The sequence below is a fragment of the Augochlora pura genome, chromosome 8 (assembly GCF_028453695.1).
Source record: "Augochlora pura isolate Apur16 chromosome 8, APUR_v2.2.1, whole genome shotgun sequence".
Taxonomy (NCBI): Eukaryota; Metazoa; Arthropoda; class Insecta; order Hymenoptera; family Halictidae; genus Augochlora; species Augochlora pura.
This window is the reverse complement of record NC_135779.1, coordinates 2,992,970-3,013,995: the sequence shown is the minus strand read 5'-3', so window position 1 is coordinate 3,013,995 and position 21,026 is coordinate 2,992,970. Positions and strand designations below refer to the sequence as shown.

The 21,026-nt window shown below is 47.0% G+C and overlaps 1 protein-coding gene across 1 annotated transcript; it reads right to left on the bottom strand.

The window, feature by feature from the left end:
- Nucleotides 1–25: 25 nt before the first annotated feature.
- On the bottom strand, nucleotides 26–4,110 carry LOC144474299 (dorsal root ganglia homeobox protein). Its single transcript, XM_078189021.1, has 3 exons — nucleotides 3,037–4,110; nucleotides 1,791–1,969; nucleotides 26–579 (listed from the first exon to the last, which is right to left on the bottom strand). Exons 1-3 carry the CDS (start codon nucleotides 3,158–3,160, stop codon nucleotides 175–177), a joined length of 708 nt encoding a protein of 235 aa, XP_078045147.1. The 5' UTR covers nucleotides 3,161–4,110; the 3' UTR covers nucleotides 26–174.
- Nucleotides 4,111–21,026: the final 16,916 nt, after the last annotated feature.

The following is a 21,026-nucleotide window of genomic DNA, read 5'->3' as shown; positions in this document are numbered from 1 at the left end:
CACCCGAACACTTTGATTGTCCACAAAATTCTGTTGAAGTTTCCACTTCAAAACCTGTAGAAGGAAGTGTACGTGTTCTCGATACATGGAACCAAATGACTTGCGTCGTTCCTCCTTCCAATCGCAGAGGTACGATGAGGGTTACAGCGTCGTCGCTATTCTAAACACTTTCTCTCACATGCTCGCGTGCATGGCGGGGTACGTGGCACCGTAGGGATGCGTTCTGAACCTGAGCGCGTTCAGGCTGTTCATCGCGGATCCTTCCAATCCCCCGTGAATCTCCGTCTGATGATACGAGGGAATATTCATGTTCCCCAGATTACCGTTGATCAACCCGTGACAGGTCGAGGGCGCTTGCATGGAGGCATAGTGTTGCGAGGACCTCCAGTACTCGCCGTACGGGTACTGGGTCATCTGAGTGGTTTGCAGGGTCTCCGCGTTGTTCTCCTGGGGGTGCGCAACCCTAATCGGTCGCAGGGGTAACGCGGCTTCCATCTCCTTGGTCGAAGAGACGCCTCGACTGATCGCCGAGCTCCTTTCGTTCCGGCGGAATTTCGCGCGTCTATTCTGAAACCATACCTGCAACAAACGCACACTGTATCAGACTTGTTGGTCAACCTTTTACCACCGAACTCGAAAACTACCCTTATAGGGCAGCCTATTTTTAATTTTTAAACAGCAAGAAACAGACAATTGCTCTTCGCTCTTTGGAATCGCAAGAATTCGGAGCACCTTGCGGTGCTCGAGCAGTTACTCTTACGTTCGCTCTAGCGTGACCTTACGGAGGGATACTCGGGGTAGCGGAGCAGTTCCCGATTCTCTTGCCAAACAGAGAACAGTTCGAATTGCCTTCGAGTTCGTCTGCAAAGGGTTCCGCCGGCCAATGCTTGGTCGGTGTTCGGGCGATCGTAGGGAGAAATAGAGGAGCCGAGGACGAAGTCGGGGAGATCAGACGAGACGGGACAGCGTGACGGCTTCTGGCAGGCGCACGGTTTGCGGACAGATAGACAGCCAGACAGACGGACAGACAGACATCCGCGGCAGACGCTGTTCCTCGCGGTTGTGGTGGTAGTAACGGATGGTTCGACACGAGCAACCGAAAGTGTGTTCTCCTTATGATCGTGTACCACGGGCCTCGGGGATCGCACACGTGCGGGATACAAGCGGCGCATCATATCCTACGCCGTATGCCAAGCACAGATGCTGCTACTGGAACGACGCAACTATCCCGACGCAAGCTAATCATAGCTCCTTGCCCTGACAACCTGTCTCCTTCGATTTTCTGCCTAGCTGTCCGCGACCTCCACCCTCCTTCCCCGTTCCTTCTTTTTTTTTCCCTCTCTCTTTCTCCGTTCCTCCTTTCCTCCCTTCGGCTTGGCCCGTCCTTCCTACCATAGCTTACCCACCATGATCCCAGAGAACACGTGTGGACCTGGCCCACCGCCGCTACGATACTTTTTCTGACGGACATTCTTCCCTCTCGCAAAGTGGAAGCGTGTCTTCAAAAGGCTACCGCGCTCGTCCAAGGTCGAGCTCCTCTCTCTTCTTCTTTCTCTAGTTTCGCGAAACTGCATCGGCGCCGCGCTCTTTGCCCCGGCGTGCTAGGTGCCTACCAAACTTTGCGCAATCTGACATTTCGGCGACCGAGATTGATACGATGGTATCTTAAAGACAATGCAAATTAGGAAGTATTTTCCTTCTTTTGTTTTTTGTGGCAATGTCAACCCGTGCCGGTCTGTTTCTCGATTTCCCTCTGCTTTCACGGAGACGCCGATTGATAAATAATTTACCTGGACCCTCGCTTCCGACAAGGAGACTCTGGTCGCCAGTTCCTCCCGAACGAACGCGTCCGGGTAGTGCGTTCTCTCGAAGACCCTCTCCAAGGCGGCTAACTGTTGCGCGGAGAACGTGGTTCTGCTTCTCCTAGGCCTTCTGTTCGCGGCGGCCGTCGCGGCGCTCTCGTTGCATTCTACAAAGCACAAAGACGTTAAGGTGGTTCTCTGAGACGCCGCCTCAGCGATAAGCGAGTTCCGTCATTCGAAAATCAGAAAAAAAGCCGCCGGACGGGATAGAGGCCGGGGCAGAAACGCTGCAGCGGCGACTATTCTTGAATGACTGTTACTGTGCTCGGCCGGTCATCGAGGCGGCATAACGCGAACAGTGTGACTGGAAACGCGCGATTTCGATGAAATCAAACGCCTCGTGAGCTCATCGTCGAACCGCATCAACCCCGCTTGTCCGCCTCGCCGCGATTCCGTTGCATTACGTAACCAAATTACGTAAACCATTATGAAATTTCATAGTGAAATCGTTACCTCCAACCCTCTCACGATCCTTGGGAATAGCTGCACGAGGATCCTCGCGAAATACTTCGTGCCCCTTCGCAATTTGAATAACGTTTAGCTTTTTACCCGTTCCATACTTTAGTTTGCGGTTCAAATACTGTTCTCTCAATGTTTAAGTTCTCAAGTAAATTTCGATCACGCGATGAATACAGATTTTCGTTTTCTTTTAACGCGTTCATGGATGGTGAAAAAGAAATCCGAAATGAAATGAAACTGCTCAGTGAATCGATTATAGCACATTAAAGCGCATAAATATTTTAAAAAATAAATGTTATTAGTAGAATTGAATGCACGATGATCTGGCTTATAAATATTATTGTAATAGCATCCACGTTAATTTCTGTTATAATGAAAATGAATATTGTAACATTCACGCACGCGAACGTATCAAGAAACGATTACAGTCGAGAACTTTGTAGCTGTGAAGATGATGGTACTACGAGGGATTGAACAATCTATCTATCAACGCGAACAGAAAGTACAAATTCCCATAATCGTTTACGTTCACCGTAACTCTCTGCATGTCCCATGTTCTTTCAAAGACATCGCAAAAGCGCCCCGAATGTTCATCCATGCAAGAGACCTCTGATCCCACAGCTTTAAAATTGCTCGCACGTTCGGAGCTGAAATTCTGTTTGCAAGCGAGCCGTTCCGCGAGGAATGAAATGCATCCTAGTGCATCGAATCTTACCTAACGAGTGATTCGACGTCGCCAAAAGCCGCGAGACTGTGAAATCCTGCGGCGTGTGACTGTTCGGGACCTGCGAGACTATCACGCCGTTGCTTGCCTCCTGTTCGGAACTCGCGCACAACATTTTGCCGTCCCGACGCGGTAAGATCGATCTTCGTAGCCGTGGATCTCTTCTGTGGAAAGCGCGTCGCTCGCGAGTCGATCCTACGTTTCCAGGATCCGACGAACTCGTGAACTTACGACGAATCGCCGGACGACGTCGACAGCGTTTCGAGCTACCGGCGACGGTGTGCGAAGACTCGGCGACCAGGTCGAGTCATTCGTTCGAATTATTTAGGAGGGTTGTAGATACACGTGGAGAGACATTCACGGCTAATTTCCATCGGAGTATGTGAACCGAAGCATCGTCGAGGTGAAGCGTGACGGAGCAATTAAGGCCTCGCGCCACGTGCCGGCTGGGCGCGCTCCTCCAAAAATATTGTCGTCCTCGTTGCTTGTTCCGCTCCAACGTGTGTCTCGACTTCTGCTAATCGCTATCCCTCGGCCAGCATTATCATAATCGTCGGACCTCTTGTTACCGTAAGACACCGAATCGGTTTCCGTCGGAATTAATTCCGACGGCGTAAAAATCGCGCGAACGGCGAACCGCAACACGATTCGCAACCTCGGGATTCCTCGAGTCGTCGAACGACAAGCCGGGATGATCCGAGTTTCTAAAGTCCAAGAGATCGACCTTAGCGTCTCTCGCGTGCTACGCGCATATCAATCTCTTAGCCATGCTTCCTCCCGTTGCCGTATTCCCTCCGCTCGTTGGAAGTTGTAAAAGTTTTTCGTCGGCGAGTTTCGTCCCGGCTGCCGCAGTCGCGGAGTCGGCAAGGACGGCGCTCTCGGGATCGATGTCGTCTTGTCTGCCAGTGTTCGCACGATGATCACCCACTACGGCGTGACGTATCCCCGCTCGGAATCTCGGTCGTCACTCGTGTGTCGCTTATAGGAATCACAACCGATCGATCACGTTCGTGGCGAGATCACCGCGAGCACCGTGTCCGAACGAAGTCATCATATTAGTCGGGGCGGCGGGATGCCAACTGACTCGGCCAAGTTGAAACGTACTTGAAGATCTCCTCCTCAGCCTCTTCATTTGTTTCTCCTCTTCGTTCCTTCAGCTCCCCCGCGGCACCCCGCCCGCGTACGTTTCCCTCCCTCCCGATCCGTTTCTCCGTCCCGCACCACGGTTTTCCTCCCGCGTCTCGCTCCCGCTTCCACCGGGAGGGACACGCACTACGGACACGAGAGAAATAGAGCATTTTAAGAGTAGGTGGAGATTTCCTCGCCAAGCTCCACCTTCATTAGATGCTCATTGGTTTCTAAACGGCCGAGCGGTCCTTCACGGTTTTTACGCCGAACTTCTTCAGGGTTACTCGCGACCCGCACGCGACCGTCAGAATCGCGATCTTCGATGGACGACCATATCGAGTGGCTCTCGATGAGTCAACTCTGATACTCGACTGGTCTCACGCTATTCGTAAGATTGCTAGTTTCGCAAGTTTTCTAGTCAATTTCGTGGTCATACGGTCGCGTCGATCTCATGCGAGTGACGAAATGTCTCGATTCGCCCTCAGGGGCTGCAGCCGGTTGAAATTTGACAGCCGCTTGCGGTATGGGATTAGCGAACCCAAAGTGCCCGAGCTACTTCGTAGAAGTGATAGATAAAAGAATTGTTGGGGGATATCGATTAATGAAATTGTGAAGAATGTGTACAGAACACCAGTTCTGACTACATAGATAAAATAATTGTTGAGAAATATGGACAAAAGAGATTGTATTTCGAGTAAAAGATAAGAGAATCTTGAAAGATACAGGACAATGTGTAGATCAGTGAAATTGTAAAGAATTTATAGAGGGAAACCGAAATTAACCCTAAAGCAACCCCCTTCGATTAATAAATAATTGGAAAAATGTATGTAACAGGTACACAGGATATAGTGTACAAGACACCGTTGGGTGCCAGCACTTTAAATAAACATTCAATTCAGTTCAATGTCTCGTTTCAACTCGAAGATCGATTCGGCTTACTTCGTAAATAATCACAACTTACACAGTATAAGAGACGTTCAGAATTTATAATAATTCTTGCCATTTTAATAATTAACGCGTACCGAGAGATCTTGCCGAGCCCTCGTTTCATCGTCTGCCTCTAAATTGATGCGCCAAAACCCATACGGTTGAATTAATGTTCTCTCCTCGTTGACTACTTTTCATCGGTTTGGTTGGCACGGATGCACACTAAAGAACGAGACGAACTAATCGGCTGTCATAGCGCAGTCATAGAATTGCCCGCGTAGTCCACCGTAAATTCCGAAAGTCAAGCCATCCGCGGTTTTCATGAAAACCGTAGGCGCCGGCGTCACGGTGGTTTCAGTTTTCAGGGACACGATGAACCACGGCTCTATATGCACCGGAACATTGGTCCTCTTCATAGCCGCGGCTTGGCTCTCGTTACACAAGGGTGTCGAGTAACAATTTCGCCTTAACGCGAGGAGCCCCGGCCTCCTTCTATCTTGCTGATCGAACCTCCCCGGTCTCTTCGAGGTACGCGGGCCCTCCTCTTCCGCTTCTGATTCGAATTAACAGAATTCTGTTGCGGTTCGTCGCTCGAGAAGTCGGGATGCTGTACGATTTCAATGACTTGAAGAATCCGCTTCACGGAAATCACAGTCAGAAGCACTGATCTGATCGCATCCTCCTTAACGCGTCGGCTGCTAAATAATCGCTTCCAAAAAACTCCGCCAGACAAAAAAATTCCACAGCAATTGCAATGCAACGTGTGGAGTCAAAGCTTATCGAGTTGATTACTTCTTCAATTCTTTTAGATTGTGCAATAGCAATTATGTTATGGCAGAAGTTAATTCTGGTAGACAGACGTGTTAATTTCATTCATAATTCTTTAAGGAGTCTCAGATTGAAGTTTTTAATTTTATTAGATGATAAATGAAAAATTGAAGGAATTAATTTATCGATGAGATTAAACATCGATCGAAAGGGGCAATTGATAATTTCTGATCTTTTAATTGATTTGTGGTTAATTCGGGTAGATATTTTCCTATTCTGTAAGAATTTTTTAATTCTGTTAAGAATTGTCTTTATCATATTCGTTACATTATTATACTTTACATATATAATTGACGTCTGAATTACTGTTGCGAATCGTGAAATAATCGCGACTGACACCTGAAAGAAATTTAACTCTTAATGACGATAAACGATAACTATAATTCAATCATTAGTCATCGATTAATTTTTTCCCAACTCTCAGTCACAAATATAAATTACACAGTATTAACAATAATATGCGGTATCCTTTCGTAACGTTCGCGGAAGAACAGCCTGACTTTCTCCAGCTTTCGCGAAGCAGAGAATAATGCCCTTTGCCACACGTTGCACAAAGGAGCCGATCGATTAATCACCGAAGAAAATATAGAGTCCGCTGTCAAAACGCATTCCTCAGCAAACTCATAAAGCATGCAACGCTAACAAAAGATCGAACTTGGAAAAAAGTGCGCCGGCCAGGACGGCAAACAACTAGAACTATAAAAGGGAGGCGACGTCGGACTTCCAAACACCGACCCTCCCCAAAAATCGCGAACCTCCGACGAGGTTTTTTTCTCGAAACGCAAACACGCCGCGTCGATAATTTTCGATTACAGGTGATCCGACGCGGGATCGTCGGAAAGCGAAGGCCGGCTGGAGAACGGAGTGCCGACAGCTGACCGTGTTCTACGGTCCGCCGCGGAGGAAATGTTGCTGGCCTCTCGGCAACAATTATATTCCCGGCGATTTTATTTATACGAGGCTTTTACGAGCGCAGTCACTCTTGCTGTCAACCGCGCTGGCCCAATAAAACGCGTCTCTCTGTGCGCGCGTGCTCGCGCTTCTCCTCCGGCTCTCGAGGCCTGCCCAAATTATTTTCCTCGAAATAAATAGGAAAACAACCGAGAGATCGAACGAGCAACGCGGTCTTCCAACTCGCGACGAACTTACAGCCGAGCTACGACGAGCTATTGCAAGATAATTGCGAGATTCTTCCGCCGGTCTTTTTTCTTTTTTTTCACTTTGGCGCGACAGTGTTCGATTCGAATATTCGGCGAGAACTTTCTGTCTCGGGGCAAACCGAGTTTTCTCCGCGAAGAGGGCGGCCGATGGGATAGCCAAAGTTTCGTTTTTAGTGTTGAGACTCGGGGCCGAGACGGACGGGTGCGTCGCGACGCCGTGACACGTACACGTCGCTTGTCGCGCGACGCTCGCTAGAAAATTATGAGCCGGGCCTGGACACTTTGCCGGTCTTTGTCACCCTCTTTCTCCACCGCGTTCGTCTCCGTTTCTTTCTCTCGACGCCGGATTTTTCATTTCAGCGTTCGGACAGCCTATTTTACTCGGAAGCAGAATCGTAGCATATTTCCGACGCATAAAAATCGCGACAGGCGTGCCAGTCTTCCCCGAATCCTTCCTGTGAATTGTAGACTGGCCGTGGCAACGTTTGAACAGTTGCAACGCCGATAACTCAGGTGAAGGGGCAGTAAAATAATCGACGGTGCAGCCACTAGTTATAAATTACCGAATCGGAGAGGTCGCCGAGGAAAGCAAAGCTCCCGGGAGAAATAGAGAGAGAGAGAGATTGAGAGAGATAGAGAGAGAGAGGGTCGAGGACCGGCATAAGAGAGGCTCGGCGTCAAGACTGATCAGTGTCCGCCGTTCTGTGAGACGTCGGAGGGGTCCTTCTGAACCACAGATGCAGTTCTGACCACCGTGGCGGTGATCGTTCCCTGACAACCCTCGAAATAGCTTCCATATGTGTGGGGCTTCGGGGAAACATCCTCGATGGTATTTTTCATATATTTCCATATTCGCGATTGTCCTTTTCTTTCGACACGGTCCGCGGCGCGAAGCGAACCCTGCTGACACTCGAGGAACGATCAAGTAGATGCGTATCTGCGTACCGTTCTCGTGCCGCCGCGCCTTTCTGCAGTGCATACATTACTTAAACGTTTCTGTCAGTCCACGAAATTTACTCGGTCTAGCGTTCGCTCTTTCATTTTGCTGCGTCCACTCATTTCGAGGCTCCGAGTAGCGAAAGGTATTTAGATAGCCAGAGATTTTATCTAGACTTTCTTGGACCGGTCATGTCTTCTTGGCCTGCGATCCTTCAATGATTCTCAATGTGGTGTTGGTGTAGGAACATCTTAGAGACGGATCGAATGTCCTACGGATGACGTAAAAATATCCTAGAAAAGTCCTGTGTTACAAATGAACGATATTTTTAAGACGTATTTTAGATTTTATGGCTCGTTTTTATTTTAATTTTACTACTTTGCGTACTTTAATTTTTATCAATTTACCGTTAATTGCATTTCAATTTCCCACATTCATGCTCTCATTATTTACACATGCTGTACAACTTGTTCCAACCCTCTTCTTCTATCCTCCCTGCTCTTCAAAACGACTTTAACACTTTGACTCTCGCGTGAAAAACTTAGTTTTCAATTTAATCAAAGTAATATTGAAAAATTAAGTGGTATGACTTTTTTCAATCTTGTCACGCTATCCTAACCCTAATAAAAACAGAAAGACGCGAGAGAAGAGTGTAGAAATTAATTTCCGAGTCCGAACAAACAATTCATGAACCATGCATATTATTAACCATACACAAGTTCGTCTAGATCCCCGATCCCGAGGCCCTACGTTTCTGTAACCGTCGCGTCGGTCGACGTCGGTCCGTGCGAACGGTTCCTCGCAGCTTTCATCGCCCTTAATCGAATGTCTTCACGGTGGCCGATGACCATGATCCGCGCGCTATTCTCGCCTTCCGTGTTCCGGGACAAGTTGCTCCTCTCGACGAGAGTCTCCTTCCAAGGCGAAGATTTAAGGCGTCACGGGGCATTAAGCGTCGCCGCGGCACCCTTCGACAGCCGCAGAAAGCCGACGGCGACGAGTGGCAAATTTCAAAGAGAATTCGGAAGTCGGTCGTTAAGGTGATCATCGTAAATTCACGGGCGTCTCTTGACCGTGACGATTGCCGGCTCGTCCGAAACGCGGGACCGGGACCTCCCCACGAATTTTCACCGAACATCGTTCCGAACACTTTTCATTCTGGCCACCCTTCGATCCTGGACGAACGCTGCTACGGTGCCCTGTGAACCGATTGAAACGTATTTAATACGCTGCCAAAAGAGTCTATGGAGATAGTGGACAGTCATGTTCGCGCCTATGCGATTGAAAACGTTGGAACGGAGACGATGACGAGCGAATTGATTCTTGCGATCCTGGACTATTACCACCCTCGACAGAAAACGGCACGAGCCTGTACGAAAAAATGGAGGTTAGTCGAAGTTGTGTAGTTAAAGTGGCTATGGTTAATATTGGAACACTTCTCAAAATATAATAATTTTTTGGAACTGAACCGAAGCACTTTCTTTTTAGATGATAGAGGGGCCAGTCTAATTCACCGTAACTAGAATGCTTTTTTTAAATTTTATTATCGATTGGTGTTTGGTCGCAACATGGTCCAACCATTTTATGGGCCCGGTCCCGGTTCCTCGACCGTCCTAGCGAGGAGCACACTCATAAAGCAATTAGAATCGTAAATCTTCTGCAGTCAAGGACCAACCATTTCCCGCATACAGATTTGTATTCTTCCTTGTTATTTTACATTTTTACTTTCCACTTCTCCTTTCGCCTTCCGACCAGCTCGCAAATAAAAGGCCCGAAAGGGAACGAGAAAAGAGCTTTCTTATCTGTGTCTGTAACGAAAATTTAAATTCCGATCAAATGAAACGCGGATAAAAATGTTAAAAAACAAATTATCACTCTGAGCGATAGCAAAATTTTAAAAATGTATTATAATCACTGTCTAATAGACTGCTCCTTCTATCATCCAAAAAATATTTAAGTCGTTTAGTATGATCCTAAAAACGTTATTGCATTTATGACCGCATAATGACCGATTATTAACGAGCCTCGCTATTCATAATCCAAGTTACATAGACAAATGATCCATTTCTAATTTCGAGTGGTATTAACTTGACCAAATTGTTCATACGGTCATCTTCCTTTATCGGCAATTCGGCCAACCCAATAACCAGAGCTTGCCAAACGTTGTTTTAACGTTGAACATTCTTGATTTTTATCCAATATTATCCGGCGACCATCGGTTCGAAAAAAATCGCGGCGGAGCCGTTCCGGCAGGAGTTAAGTTCCCCTTAACGAAGCGGCAACCGGGTAATTCGATAACGACGGGAGATTTCGGGACGAAAACGAGAAAAGTCGTGGCTCGCGGGAGGAAGAAACATATCATCCTTCGGTTTCTTCGGCTCGTTCGGGCAATTACAAGGGTCGTGCGTCATTCTCGCCAATTAGCGACGGAGGAAGCAATGTCGTAGCGGGTGGAAAACCTGCCGCCCCCCCCCCCCCCCCCCCACTCCCCTCCCTTTCCCTCTTTCTCCGGCATTTTTCTTGCTTGGTCGTTTCGTCGGCCGACCGGGAAGATAATTTTACTCCGGTTGTTCCTCGGTTTGGGGTCTGTCGTCGGTCATGTTACCCGGCACGACGACAGCCGAATAGTTCGCGTTTGAATCGTCGATGCCCGAGCCTCGTTAACCGATCCATGAAAAGAGTGCGTGTCTCCTGTCCGTTTCTCCTGTCTTCCTGCGAAACTTTCTTTCCGAGAACGAAGGAGTAACTTCCGTGCTGAACTTTGCTGGAAATCTTCGTTGCCGGACACGATTTTGTATATTTTATAAGGGTAAGCGCGCTCGAGTAATTAGTCCGTGACAATTACAGGTTTTGCCAGGTGGACGTATATTGCTCGATAATATAATCTATTATGCATTTTTAATAATTAAGTAGATTACGTTGCTTAGCAAGCCAATTAACCCTTCGCTATTTTATCCCGTTGCGGTTGTATCAAGTTTATACATAGGTATCATTAATTTTCGTTAAACAGTAATACATGATACGCAAGATTAAAAAGAGAAAACAAGATTTATTAATTTATTTTTAATTTTTAAATATACGTGATACAGTAATATGTTTTAATTTTATGTAAAAATAAAAAATAGCTTTAATAGCTGAGGGTAGATATGCGACCACAAATGGTTCACTCTAAATCCAAAATAATTCTTATCTGTCCTACAGTAGCTCCATTTTACACGACTCACTGCATTTTATTCATATCAAATTCAATCTCACGAGACATGTAACGTATTTGCGCGGGAAGTAGCTTCGCGAACGTAACGTCACATTCGCGTAATCGCATTCGAAGGTGCAAACATTGCCGTACACCCTATGCCCCGGTTTATCCTGCATTGTGTTACAGATGTAATGGAATGACTCTTTAACGTGGCTCGGAGTCAGACAACCGTCATTCATTCGCGGTGGCACGAGGAGGCACGAAAACCACCCTCCGCGCCCTTCGCGCCCTTTCGCACCCCAGCGCCGGTTTAACAGAGCGTGAACCCAGTTACCCGTCGCCGCCACCCTCTCCCGCCGTCAGCCACGCCACCGGTTCCGAAAAGTAAATTATACATTCACGGTGTTCCATGTTCGCTTACGTTGCTCATTGTAATATATGTCAAGGGTTGACCACCTCGGCCATCGTGGGAGGGGATATGCATGGGTATATGCGTGCCGGACAACCAGCGTACTTTTAGTCTGCCCACCTAATTACAGGGTCTTATCACTGGCATTTATCCTGTCGACGTTATTACGCTGCGCGCCGCGTACCACTTATTATTAGCGGTGGAACGTCGTCGACGGTGGTCAACGCCGACACGAGGCAATTTCGGTAACAATGGACAAGCTGGTCGCCCCCGATCGAACGAAAGTTAACGTAAACGACGGGGATAACAACGGCAATCACCCACGAATAAATAAATGCAACCGCGGCGAGTGCGAACAAAACGGTCGCAAACGATTTCGTGAGCGGCGCTAACTACTGCAACTGCTCTGCGTTCTTTAAATGTCCGGTAATAATTCTTATATAATTATAACGGCGCGAGCAAGCGTCAGAAACACAAGAGAAACAGTTTATTAACAGTTGTATTGTTTTACATTTATACAAAAAAGAAACTAGTTCAACCCCTTTGACATTTTCTTTACGATTAAAACGATTAGAAATTTTCTAATCGCATTAATTTCTTAGAAGACAAATGAGCTTAATCTGTACTTAAATGTTTAAATATCGGCGATCTAAAGTAACGAAACAGTATTTATAACCAACAGCGTACCGCTGGAAATCATCCCCCACGAGTCTGGCTCGTGAAAGTACGGCGAGGGGGTCGATTCCCCGAATCGCGCAGACCTCGGTGCAACGACCGCCGTAAAATCGCACCTGTTGAAAGTTTATACAATTTTTACACATTGCTATTCAAACTCCGTATCTACCCGGCATCAACGTCTCTCTCCTGTACGTTCCCTCCGACCATTTTTCCTCCGCGCTGCCATTTATTTGGAGCACGAGACTGGATCGATCGCCGGCGCGCCATATGGTGCCGGAAGAGATGTTGCGAAATCATTGCCCTTAATTTTTTCGGATAATCGATCGGGTTCTATGAATAATAGCCGACCGGAGTCATCCTTCTCGGCGCTGACACCTTCTCCGGCCGGATAGATTGTTTGGCCGTGACTGGTAGATTCTCTGGAAATTTGTAAAAAAAATGTTGCGACGGTCGCGGAAGCGGAACGACGTCGGGCGACGTCGGGCGACGTACACCTTGGGAAATGGTTCAATTAGAGGCGAATTTTCGCGAGGATCGTCTCGGGCGAATCACGATCCAGCTGCGAGGATTATCGCAGGGTTCCGTACGGGGGGGAGACGCGAAGGAAACGGACCAGACACGACACGGATGAAAGAAAACGGTGAACGCGCTATTCTGCGCCGGATAATGCGATACAACGACCGTGAAAGGCTAGAATGACAATGACAGGCTTGATTCGAGAATGAGGGCTCATTATCGTGTCCTGGATCCTTCTGTGCGTCGGACCTCCCGTCGCGACTTCGGACTACTTCTCGACCTGCCCTCCCATGCATTTCCTTCCGTCTTCCTGCGACCTCCTGCCCTTCCGTCGCCCATCGTTGCCCGGACGTATTGGGTCCGTTTAATCGCCGCTGTCTGCGACAACCGTCTTCGAAGATAAAATGAATTTGTCGTTTACAGGACTTGGCAGGAGTTACAATCAGAGGACAAGTGAATTAAGCCGTGTAACTTCGTGTAATGTCGTACAAAAGTTTATATATTAGATTGCAACTTTATTGTAACAAGAATTGAATTTCCAATGAATTTGAAGATTGAAAGATGTTTTGTAAAATCAATGTGGAATCGCAGCAATCGTCGAGCGAAACGAATCGCTCCTTTCATTCAAATTGGTAATTTCTAGCATGATCAATTTTTCTCATAAAAATACACGAACGTTTCCCGTGCAATAAATAATAGTTCCTGGTTTGCCCAGTAGTTTGGGAAAAGAGTTTTCCACCGCGGACGCATAAAATCCACGATCAATAATCTATCGCGTACTTGCATCCCTAAAAAATCGCAGCTCTTCCTGTAATCGGCAATTAATAATGATTAAGGACCATCGAACGATCGAGCAACCACTGGCAACGATCCCCGCTTTCCACAGTTTCGGTTTCAACAATGAGCCACAGCGATTCCGCGGTTATTTCTGGCGATTGTTCGTCGATCGACGCCTGCCAAGTTCCTCATCCGTAATCGAAGTTGCCTGATTCGCGCGTCGAGTCACGGCTCGCGAAAGAAACAAGAGCGGCTCGTAAATCGCTAGATAACGGTGGGTAACGTCTCCGTCTATCCAGCCGTCGTTTTTCGTAACGTATCGAGGGTATTTGGATTATTCTCACGCGCCGCATCGCCGGTATTCTTCGCTGACCTGTTTTCACACGTACACGGGCACGACGCACAGAGACAACGAGGACCAGCCGCGGCCTTCCGTCAATCCTCTGCCCGACAATATCTCTGCCCCATTGCCGTCGCTACCACTCTTGGCAGTTGCCCAGTCGGGGGGGGTGTCACGGATAATCGTGGGCGGAATTTATGTCCACTGTGTCTTGCGCGCCCCTAAACGGAAGCTGCGCCTAGCTCCACCGTTCGCAGCCGAGTCGCAATTTCGAGAATCTATCCGTCCGGTGGACGGACCGTTGTTTCCCATAAGTTCCCACGAGATCGCGATTTTACGGCGGTCGATGGCGGTCCACGATCCCGTTCGGATCGTTCCAAAGATTACCACCGAGCTGTCCCAGGCTTCCGATTGGTTTCCGTTTCGGCAGGAACAGGATTCGCTTTCGTAGGTTCTCGGCCTCCTTGTTTGCTCGGCGGCTGATACGGTTCGCGACGTTGGTTCCCGGGGTGCTTTATTTTCGTAACGGAAGCCGGACCGTCGTGTTCGTAATTCGAGAGGAACTCCCACGGGGGATAGCTTAGCTGGCCCGTCTTCTTCGATACGCCCTGTTGCGAGGAGATTCAAGACGCACGTGCTCCGCGCCGCGAGCCAAATTACTTCGACAAGTTCCACGGAGATCCGTGCCCGAAAGACGTCCTCCTCGCAGCAAAAGGAAGCTGCCGCCACTCGGCGATCTGAAAGTCGCGGTTGAACGCGATCTTTTCGAGCTGAAACGCTGTGGGCGTTCGTGTGTCAAAGCACTTTTGAAAAGCGGAATAGCAACGGCGCCAGAGTGAACGTTAAACCGAGTTGCGGACTTGCTACAGGAGATTACCAGCATTTTGATTTTATTTGGAAACAGTTGTATCTTAACCCTTTCCGGTCGTATCAAGTTTATATGTATATGTGTCGTACTGGTTGGAATTAATTTTCGACATTTTTTTATTTCATAATTATTGGAACTATCAAGCTGGGCCCATTAAAAATTATGAATATATTTTCTTACTTAGAGACATACGCTATTGTAAAAATGGTGAACGAGTTAAATAAATTCTACTTCGTAATTCTTACGGGGGAATTTCTGTCGGTAAAAAGATAAATGAAACTAATAATAAAATAATAATGGATACATTACCTCAAGGGGTTAATGTTAAACCTACCGAGTAACTACAATGTTTTATAAGAATGACAAGATTCTTTTTGCCATTTTTATTCCAATTTAAGCTTGAATGGCGGAGTTGGTTAAATCGTTTCTTAAAAAAAGATCCTTCCCAGTTTCCACAATTTTAGACTAAATGACGAGGCAACAATCAATTAACTGACATGATTCAGCAATTGCCAAAAACTTTGAACACACTCGATGTTTCTCCCTACTCGAGAAGATCGCGGTCTCTCGAATGGCGCAGGAGGTGCGTCGACAAATGCGTAGGAAAAAGCAGCTTTGTTCCCATTGCGAGAGCCCCTCGACGCGTAATCGAACCGATTCCGATAGGATCGTTGCACCTGCGATCAAAGGTGCAATAATTCACGGTCGAGCCTCGAGCCCCGGGTGCTTCCAGAAAATTAGCCCTCCGCTTTGACTCCGTTGGAAACCTTTGATTCGCAACCCTTTTATCGCGAACAAGGTCCAGACTCTCGAGGAACGTGAAAAGCTTGAAGAGGGGTCGATAGTATCTCCGGAACACCGGGACAGTATTTGAAAACAACCCCCGGCGAACGATCTATCTCCCTCTTTCTCTCTCTTTCACTTCCAGCCTCTTTAAGAAGCCCGCCGCTTTTATGTCCGCCGTGATCTATAAAATCCTTTCCCTGAAAATTAGGGTCTGCGCGGATGTTGTGAAAGAGTTATATCCTCCTACCTTGCACCGTTAACGAAATTCGGAAAAGAATTGAGCTCAACGACGAGATACGGATAATTGAACCCATTGCACTCGAGCGACGACTCCAGATATTGTTGTATCGCGTTTCAAAATAATTTTAATTAATTCATCGAATTTGCTTATATTTAAAAAACTGTGCGAGGCGTAACTTGTTGGTAAATATTCAGTATAGTATTTAGTGTAGTATTTAAAGGTAAATAAAGGACAGAGGAACTATTTTAGATGTCGAGTTAAAATAGCTTCATGTGCAAAGGGTTAAGACCTCCTCCAATCAAAATATAAAAAATATAAAAAATATAAAAAATGTAAATGACGTAAAGATCGACGCTTGGGGTACGCGTATTTACAGCGCGTTTATCCTAAATTACGTTTCGAAATCAGGGACCGCGTTCCTTTATCTCCGCGGTCACAAAGCTCTCGCACGATCCACGTGACGATCACGATAATCCGCGGGCGTATTCAATTCATAGCCGAGCGTTTAAGTGGGAGGGGTCAAGGTTCATTGTTCGTGGGGGGTGTGGAACGGGGGAGAAAGTTTGTGCTCGCGAAAGGGTTGCAGTCGCGCCGCTTCGCCGCAGAACGTCGACGTATCTTTTGTCAGGCAAAACCGATTACCGGACACGTTTTACGAGCGTAAGTACACATGATCGATAACGCCGATGAGAGGGTTGAGACACCTCCGTGCGTGGAATTCTAATCTCTCGATCGAGACCGCTCGTTTCTCAACCCCTTTCGCTCTCGTTATCCGAACACGCTCGATCGTTCGTCTCGTTCGCAACGCTTCTTTTTTTCCCCTGTACAGAGGCCACGGATTTGAAGGTATCGACGCCATTGTCTTCCACGTGGAAGTCGACGGTCGTTGCACGGTTTCCCTTTTACCTTCCGAACCTTTTCCCATCGAGCAGCGTTCGACTGCCGCCGGGATCATCGAAGATAATGCGTGCCGAGAAGGTTTCGAGGACGTAAATCTCCTCGGCCGTTTTCGCCGGCAGCCCTTTCATCCCTTCGTTTGATGAACAATGGGACGCGGCATCAATTATCCCTTCGTCGCTAAGTGTTCTCGATTGAATTGTTACGGCTACTCTAATTTGACATATTAACGCAGCCGATTTTTTCAATTGAAGTTCTAGGAAACTGCATTGGATAGCTAACCCGTTGACTTCTTGATCTTCACGACTCTCGCGATCGTTTAATTAAAAGTAAAAATATTTTGCGATATTGTTGGAAAAATTTAAATACGATTCTTCAGGATTTTAAGTATTATACTGTAGCTCGAACGATTTCTTCTCTCCTCTCCATTTAGTCTCATTGAAATATAAAATATTTGTAAACATGTCACGGGTATTTTAAACGTTGTCCAATTTTCTGTCAAACAACGGGACAGCAAACTATAGCATGAGGCGACGACGATCAGAACATGTAGGTAAAATATATAGAATTGGCTTGTATATATTTATTGGTTGTATACACTATTGATTATAACATACACTATCGGTTGTACATGCTATCGTTTATATATAAAATCGGTCATATATAAAATCAGTTGTAGAATTTGTTTTTCGACCGTTTACCGGGACAATTCGTAGCTCAAACAAGCAGCATTTCGTTCGCGTAATTATACGACGGCGGTTGTAGATTAAGATCGATCAACGTTTGCCGCAGCCCCGAACGGATTAGCGAGGCTCGCTCCGGAACGAGGTATGAATCAGGATTACCACCTGCCAGGATTTATGGCCGCGCTCATTGTTCCGTCACGCGCTACTTTTTGGCCAAGAGGAAAGAACCGATTCCGCGTATGAATATGCAATTTCATCGACGGCTGGTCACGGTCCGCCTCGCGCCCCGTTACATACGGCTGCAACGCACGCACTCCCTGGCTCCGGCGTGTACGCATTATCACGGTTCAGCACGGTGTCCAACGATCGGACAACAATTTCCCTCGTAATTCAAGGGGTTGTCCGCGAGGGGTGGGTGTCACGCCTTCGACGCGTCGGTCTTAATCGAGTCGAAGTCGGACGGCAATTGGGAAGCAAGATTGCATAGCAGATTCTCTGTTGCTTTGCAACATTCTCGCTTCTCTGGCTGTCGGTCTGCGGGCTCTGCGCGATTTCATAAGATTGAGAAAGGATGAAAGATGCTTTTAAATGCGAACGGAATGTACGGGATGCGAGACAGCAAATAATCATTTATGCAACGAGGAACGCGTGCGATTTTTCTCTATGCATTTTTGGCGACGTTAAATTTTCAGAAAACTCCAAAGAACTGTGGACTAGATTATGGGCTAACAATAATGATTGTACGAGTACTGAGAACAACGTTAACATTTGTGGTTACTGTAAAACTGTATCAAACAATTGCATAACATTTGCAATAATATAACTGTTAATAATACTTTGAAACAGTTTCATTCTCTGGATGTTCGATTTCGCATCGATTAAAAAAAAAATTAAAATTAATATATTCATTCTGTTATGACTTTAGTAAATTATATTATATTATATTACATTTATTCTAAGTTTAGGATGTCCATGGAAACCGTTTGTTTCAACTATTCTAAAACCGTCCGGATGAAAAAAATACAATGGCTATTTCGTATCGCCACCCCTTCGCCCAATTACTGCGATACAGACTGAATGGTTATTCACGATCGCGAGGGAAATTGGACGTTCACTGTGCATAATGCAATTCGAATGGACAGCCATGTATCGTTCCAGTGCATACGTTTGCCGGCCGTAAGGGAAAGAGGCTGCGGAGAGGGTGGTTTTTTTTTCACTCGGTAGGTTCCCAAATATTGATCTAAACGGGAAAGCTATAAACGGCCGGGCCTCGCGAGACAAGCTAATATTTTTGCACGGTCCGACGCGGTCCCGGGGAGGTGCTAAGTTCGAAAAGGGAAGCCTCGGAAAAAACGGGGTAGGAAGGAAGTTGTCGGCTGCTGCCTGCGGAAAAAGAATCGTGCCGGCTTAACGGCTCAGAAATAACGCAACAATGGTCGATTAGAGCGACGCAGCGAGACGAGAGGAGACGAGAAGAGAGGAGAGGAGAGGAGCGGAGACGCGAGGAGAGGAGAGGAGACGAGAGGAGACGCTTCAAATAAATAGTATGCCGCGCCCTTTCTCCCTCGGCTGTCTCGTCCTCGACGTGACATGTTTATCCCCTTATTGTCTCCGCACGCGTCTCCGCATTTTTGCGATTCGAGAATCGTCGTGGCCGTTTCGACTCGGCGCGACATGTCTCCCCCCCTTATCGCGTGGGCACGCTCGGCGGAGCTCTTTCACCCTTATCGGGCGGCTTTCAATAACCAACGTCCATCCCCGATTATCCGTGACTGCTCGAAGCGAGCAGCTCATTCGATTAACTTTTGTTTAACCGCGCGAGCCGGCTCCATTGACTCGTCTCGGGGCGCAACGCGGCGGACTTATTTAATCGTTAAGAGGGGGCGACGATCGATGGAAATAATCGTCGTCGCACGGTAATAACTCTTTAACGCAGCTGCCCTTATTTTTTTTTTTTTTTTCGAGCGGCGCGCGTGTCCATTTTATTCCCGCAGCTGCGTTATTTACTATTCCCGATTTGCCCGGAAGCTTAGGCTAGATATACCATTCGCGGCGTTCCCGAAACCGGCGTGTCATTAGGATACAGCCGAGGGGTCTCGCAGGAAGTCGGATTCGGACGGCCTCGAGTCGAACGGCCCTTTTTTCTTTCTCCGACGAATTGATCGGCGTCCGTTCGATCGCACGCAAGATGCAAAGATTTATCCTCCCTTTATGAAGAGAGATCTTTGGGAAGGTGTCGATCAAACTTCCGTCTCGTCCGGGGATCAGGGGAGGATTAGGATGTCGTGAATATACTCCGCGGACCCCTGGCCAAAGTCCCCGTGCGATTATTTTGTTAACGAGACCAGCGAGCGCCGTGTTCGTATTTTACTCGTGTTTTGCAGAAATCGTCGGACAATGAAGGGCGTATCGTTTAGCGGATCCGAACGGCGAACGTGGGAACTGGAAAACTTCGTACCAACCCGGTGACGGAGAGAGAAACAAAGGGAAAGGGCGAGAGAGCGAGCGAGAAAGGTGGAAGAGAGAGAGCAGCGTCTCCCTGCGCCTTTCTTCCTTTCCGTTCGCCTACTCTTGAAAAAAAAGTCCCGTCGAATCGCTTCCAGCCCCGCGAGCCCGAACAATCGAATGCCGCTCTAATTTGCCCGGGGACCCCGGTCCCGCGCGGAAAGCGGAAACCCCGAGAAAAACTGGGGTACGTGTGCCCTTTTGCCGGTTTTTCGGCGGAAAATCGTGAGCGCGAAAAAAACTGTTTCGACGATGACTCCCCTAGCGCTCTGTCAGGAGCGACAGCGACGAAGTCGTTAGGAAAGCCTGTTCAAACGTGGAAAGCGCTCGACTTGTCGAGCTTTTTTCGCCTATTAGCCGGTGCTTCTGGGTCAGGGGGACTCGAAACTGTTCGATCGCGAATGAGAGAGAGAGAGAGAGGGAGCTGATCTTTTGGCGCCGATGCACAGTGTTCGGGTTTGATGGATTCAGTAACATGTAACTAAAAAGTCAATTTTTCCAAATTGATAAATATTCAATTTGCTATAATGATTATACGATGATATAATCTATAGCATCTGTAATATTTGAATAATTGTATAATAATATAATATATAGTACTACAATGATAATATAATAGTATAATTATAATGAAGAAATTAATGATATCGACTGCATATTTAAAGAGTAAAAAGTAGTTCGTACAATTACATTTAAACGATCATCTCTTAAATCGAGAATAGCAATGAAAATTGAATGGAATCTCTTATTTAACAAATGAAATAATATTTAATGATCAATAGCTAAAAGTTACTATCTTTCGATTATCTTTAATGGAAATTCCATAGCAATATCATCTACTAAAATCGGAGTGCGATCTGATTGCATTACTTTCGCTGCGATGGAAAATAAAATTATCCTTCTTTCCCATCTATCGTTCCAAGAAGATCTTCGAAAAGTACCATTCCACCTACAATCAATCCTTAGATCCATTTAGATCCACTTAGATCCAGTTACATCCACTTGGATCATTGCTTTCGATACAAACGATCGGATCTTAATGAGACAAATGGAGCCGCGGTGCAAGGGTTATTAGATCGCGTTACCCAAGAGATCCTGCTCG

Excerpts from the sequence above, each read along its gene's own strand:
- LOC144474299 (XM_078189021.1), bottom strand. The coding sequence starts at position 3,160 with ATGTTGTGCGCGAGTTCCGAACAGGAGGCAAGCAACGGCGTGATAGTC. Across the intron at positions 1,970-3,036 it reads GACGTCGAATCACTCGTTAG|AATGCAACGAGAGCGCCGCG; the intron begins GTAAGATTCGAT and ends TGTGCTTTGTAG. Across the intron at positions 580-1,790 it reads TGTCGGAAGCGAGGGTCCAG|GTATGGTTTCAGAATAGACG; the intron begins GTAAATTATTTA and ends CGTTTGTTGCAG.